The sequence below is a fragment of the Triticum aestivum genome, chromosome 5A, assembly GCF_018294505.1.
Source record: "Triticum aestivum cultivar Chinese Spring chromosome 5A, IWGSC CS RefSeq v2.1, whole genome shotgun sequence".
In the NCBI taxonomy this organism is placed as follows: Eukaryota; Viridiplantae; Streptophyta; class Magnoliopsida; order Poales; family Poaceae; genus Triticum; species Triticum aestivum.
In genome coordinates, this window is record NC_057806.1 from 405,124,861 (window position 1) to 405,129,632 (window position 4,772).

The 4,772-nt window shown below is 47.4% G+C and overlaps 1 protein-coding gene across 1 annotated transcript; it reads left to right on the forward strand.

The window, feature by feature from the left end:
- Nucleotides 1-265: 265 nt before the first annotated feature.
- Nucleotides 266-4,442, forward strand: LOC123103649 (nucleobase-ascorbate transporter 6). The gene is made up of 14 exons (XM_044525298.1): nt 266-982; nt 1,409-1,506; nt 1,630-1,806; nt 1,894-1,994; nt 2,122-2,197; nt 2,290-2,349; nt 2,457-2,641; nt 2,739-2,835; nt 2,925-3,011; nt 3,104-3,162; nt 3,265-3,356; nt 3,473-3,550; nt 3,683-3,843; nt 3,924-4,442. The coding sequence occupies exons 1-14, from the start codon at nt 880-882 to the stop codon at nt 4,140-4,142; spliced, it is 1,593 nt and encodes a 530-aa protein (XP_044381233.1). The 5' UTR covers nt 266-879; the 3' UTR covers nt 4,143-4,442.
- The last annotated feature ends 330 nt before the right edge of the window (nt 4,443-4,772 follow it).

Sequence of the window (4,772 nt, forward strand, 5' to 3'; positions counted from 1 at the left end):
TCAACAACCATCCACCCTTCTAATTTCCGAGAAATTTCCGCAGGCTCACTCTTTAACTCATCTGCATTTACACACCCCTATATGCTGATATGCACACAAAAATACAAACTGCCGATTAATACCACAAGCGGACCGATCGCGGTCAAAGGGAAATCTGCAGCTTGTGTCAGCGCTGCTGGCTCAGCTTCAGTAACGGCCACGGACGGAGCGTCAAACCCCAACCCCCGAGCAGTTGAGAGTTGAGACTTGGGACTAGCACGGCAGCGGTGAGGCAGAGGAGGAAACAGCGAGAATCGGACGGGGCGGGGAAAGCCGCCGAGGGAAAAGGGCTCGCTGGCTCGCAAAAGGCGCCGTTTTTAAAGCGGAAAGGGAGGAGGCAAGGAGAGCAGTCCTTCTCGCCCTCTGCCCCTCTGCCACCTCCTTTCTGCCGCCCCGCCCAAAAGAGAGAGAGGAAGTTTTCGCCTCGGGATGCCGCTGCTGGCTTTCCGCTGCTAGTCTAGTCGCTTCCTCCGAGCAGCCTCCTCCCTCTCCAGCGAGCTTCTCTTCTCTTCCCTTTCCTTGCAGAAGGAAGGAAGAAGAGAGCGTAAGGTGGCTTTCTGGGGGGATAGATTCCATTCCTTGTAGGAGGAGAAGGAGGAGTGGGGAATTGGGTAGCTAGGCCAGATCAATTGCTTTCTCCCGATTCTCTGCGCCTTTTCTGCAACCTTTTTCTCCCGTGGCTGGTTGGTTGGTTGTTCCTTGCTTGCGAGGGGGTTCTTGGTTCTCGGCGCAGAAAGGAACGACAGATCAGTCGGTCGGTCAGTCCAGTCCCCTTGTTCAAGTGGCGAGTGAAGTGACGAGCGTGGTTTCTTGCGAGTTTGGAGCCGGAGGAAGAAGAAGATGGCAGCCGCGCCGCCGCCCAAGGCCGACGAGCTGCAGCCGCATCCGCCCAAGGAGCAGCTGCCCAGTGTGTCCTTCTGCATAACCAGCCCGCCGCCATGGCGTACGTGCTCCCTGCTCTGCTTCACCCTTTTGATTTTGCTCTTTGAAAGCTTCCCTCACTCCTCCCTGCTTGTCCCTTCACTGTCCTCACTTTGTTTCTCGTACTACTTGCTGTTTCATACATGTCCAGGCTTTCTTCCCCACTGCAAATATATGCGTGCTGATCACTGACCTGTTTTTTCTGCCGTCGGTGGACATCAGCCTCTTCGTGCTATTTTCACTACAGAAAGTTTTTCATGTTTTTTATTGGGAACAAATTCTTTTGCTTAACCAGTCTGGGAGATTCGCTGATCTTGAATTTATTTATAATGAAAAGGCCTTTCAGTTGCACATCTTTTTACGCAAAATTGATATAGTAGTAGTACTACTCATATCAAATGATACTGTATGTTGACGTTTCTCTTGTGCTTGTAATCTTTGTACGCAGCCGAGGCCGTGATCCTAGGATTTCAGCATTTCATAGTCATGCTGGGCACCACCGTCATCATACCAAGCGCGCTTGTTCCTCAGATGGGAGGTGGAAATGTGAGTCCTCAGCTCTTCATTTATGCACTACCAAATGTCCTCTGTTTTATTCACTTGCATATAAATTCAACATCTCGGAAGAAGTGATAAATGATGGGCACTCGCTGAATTTATTTCTGTCAGGAGGAGAAAGCTCGGGTGATCCAGACGCTCTTGTTCGTCGCCGGCATAAACACCTTGCTGCAAACCTTCTTCGGGTCTTGCCTCCCCGTCGTCATGGGCGGCTCCTACACCTTCGTCGCGCCGACCATCTCCATCATCTTGGCCGGACGCTACGACAATGAGGCAGACCCTCACGAGGTACTTCTTACTGCCCAGCAGAATTGTCTTCTCATCACGTACGAGTTCCTGTACGCAGGCTGACAAATTTGTGTTGCTGTCGTAAAGAAATTCCTACGGACGATGAGGGGGACACAAGGCGCTCTCATCATCGCGTCCACGATTCAGATCATCCTCGGCTTCAGCGGCCTCTGGCGCAATGTTGTCAAGTTAGTCCGAATTTCGGCCTTTCTTCGTCGAATTACAGTACAAGTCCTCTTAGTACTGCCCTGTAGCGTTTCAGCTTGTGCAGTTAGGAGTTGAGTTCACTAACTATCCTGCATCATTCCTGTGCAGATTGCTGAGCCCATTATCTGCAGTTCCTCTTGTTTCACTCGTCGGATTTGGGCTTTATGAGCTCGGCTTTCCAGCGGTTAGTTTCGCTCCATCACTTGCTCTTATCCTCTGCTTCCAGAAAGTATGTTCTTGGAAGAGTGAATAAAAGGTATTCATGATGAAATACAGGTAGCCAAGTGCGTGGAAATCGGTCTTCCAGAACTCATCCTAATGGTCGCATTTTCTCAGGTATCACAACATTTTACAAAGTTCTGATTGGCCAGATCAATGTTTTTAAATGGTTTTCAGTAAGTTAATGATGATGTACGTGCTGATCATGTTTGTTTCCTGGACAGTATTTGCCTCATGTGTTGCATTCCGGAAAGGGCGTCTTTGGCCGGTTTGCTGTTCTTTTCACCGTGTCAATCGTGTGGCTCTACGCATACATCCTCACAATCAGCGGCGCCTACAAGAACGCCAAGTTGAAGACGCAGGCGCATTGCCGCGTCGATCGTTCAGGGCTTATCGGAGGAGCTCCATGGTAGGGTCCCAGGAGAGGAAACCATATTTTGTTATAATAATGTGTTGTAATTCTGATGGCATTCGTAACGAAGGTGCTGCCTGAAATCTGGTTTCAGGATAAGCGTTCCGTATCCGTTTCAGTGGGGGGCTCCTACATTCGATGCTGGAGAATGTTTTGCAATGATGATGACTTCATTCATTGCCATTGTAGAGGTTTGTCTGCAATATTTACCCTGAAAATAGGAAACAGATGCTATACATTCAGATTCAGTCATAATAAGATGGTAATTATAATATTGCAGTCCACTGGAGCCTTCATTGCTGCTTCAAGGTATGCAAGTGCAACGATGATACCTCCGTCGATCGTCAGTCGGGGAATTGGTTGGCAGGTAAATGAGCCATTGATTGTACAGTGGAGTTTGTCTCATCTTATTTTACTTGCTAATAATGCATGCTGATCACTATGGAACATCACTTTCAGGGCATCGGCATCTTGCTTGATTCATTCTTTGGGACAGCCAATGGAACCTCAGTTGCAGTGTAAGTATATGTTTGTTTCGGGATAGTACAAGTGGCATTACTTGACTGAACAGATTTTTTTAGTAATTACTTGATTATCTCTGTGAACTTTTGTATTTGCAGGGAGAATGTTGGTTTACTTGCTGTGACACATGTTGGCAGCAGGAGAGTGGTGCAAATATCTGCCGGCTTCATGATTTTCTTCGCGGTCCTAGGTAATATATCTGTCTGTGCTAAACTTATTTTTAAAGCTATTATTACTATAGTTTTGGCTGGTGCACATATATTGTTACCCAAACTGATTTCAATTTTGTTTCTTTTGGCAAAACAGGAAAATTTGGAGCCCTATTCGCATCCATCCCATTGCCTATATTTGCTGGCATGTACTGTGTTTTCTTCGCATATGTCGGTACGTCCAGATATCCGAAACCGCTCGTCGTCGTTCGGAAGTCTACATTTGATTATTTTCAGCATGGCATGTTGCCAGACAGTTTGCCACCAGCATGACTCTCATTGGTTCTCTCTCTCTTTTGCCGAGCAGGTGCGTGTGGTCTGAGCTTCCTCCAGTTCTGCAACCTGAACAGCTTCAGGACCAAGTTCATCCTGGGCTTCTCCTTCTTCATCGGCATATCGGTGCCGCAGTACTTCAACGAGTACGCCTCCGTCTCGGGCCACGGCCCGGTGCACACGGGCGCCAGATGGGTACGACGATAAGCACTCGCCTCGGCCTCTCGCCATTCAGCAGCTCTCTGAAACCACTGACCATTTGTTGATTTGGGCAGTTCAACGACATGATCAACGTGCCCTTCTCCAACAAGCCGTTCGTGGCGGGGCTGGTGGCCTACTTCCTGGACAACACGATGCACCTGCACCAGAGCGCGGTGCGGAAGGACAGGGGGTACCACTGGTGGGACAAGTTCAGGAGCTTCAAGAAGGACGCCCGGAGCGAGGAGTTCTACTCGCTGCCATTCAACCTCAACAAGTTCTTCCCTTCGGTATGAATATGATGATGCCGAAATGCCGTCGCGGAGAAGGGCGCTGTGGATCCACTTGCTGGTACTGCTAGCTTGATCCTTCGAGTCTTTGTGGTCAATTTTGTGTATTTATGGACGAAAATGGACTGATTGGACGGGCCGGTGGGGACGCCATGTTGGTTTCTTGGTTTGCGCGGATCAGCGTCTCGTAAGTCATGGCCTGTTGTTAATCTGTGGATGTACATGCGGCTTCCCTAGCCCGGGAAGAAAAGATCATCAGTAGTATGGTGGCTTATATAATGCTAATTTATTTCCTAGTCCTAGAAATTAAAGAGTGAAGCGTTCAATTTATGATATTTCTTGATCCTGCTATGTCCGAAAACAAAAACAAAAAAATTACTCATAGTTTTATTTTATTTTTGAGGAAAGGACCATAGTGCCCCCAATTATATTTTTGAGGAGTATGTGATACACAAACACTTCCGAGGAACTCGTAAACTTTCTATTTTCAAAGCATGAGTATTACTGTTTCACATACAAAAATAATTTGAAAAAATAGACGCACCATTTTTGGGTAAAAACTACAAATTTACTTTGGTATATGAGAACATTTTATTGTTTGCAAAACAGAAGTATTTTTTTCATGTGCAAGATTAT

What these genes read in the sequence shown, in the direction of transcription:
- LOC123103649 (XM_044525298.1), top strand. Translation starts at nt 880, where the DNA reads ATGGCAGCCGCGCCGCCGCCCAAGGCCGACGAGCTGCAGCCGCATCCG. An exon ending in CTCTGGCGCAATGTTGTCAA is followed by an intron (nt 1,995 to 2,121) that starts GTTAGTCCGAAT and finishes ATTCCTGTGCAG; the next exon opens with ATTGCTGAGCCCATTATCTG. An exon ending in GATTTTCTTCGCGGTCCTAG is followed by an intron (nt 3,357 to 3,472) that starts GTAATATATCTG and finishes TTGGCAAAACAG; the next exon opens with GAAAATTTGGAGCCCTATTC.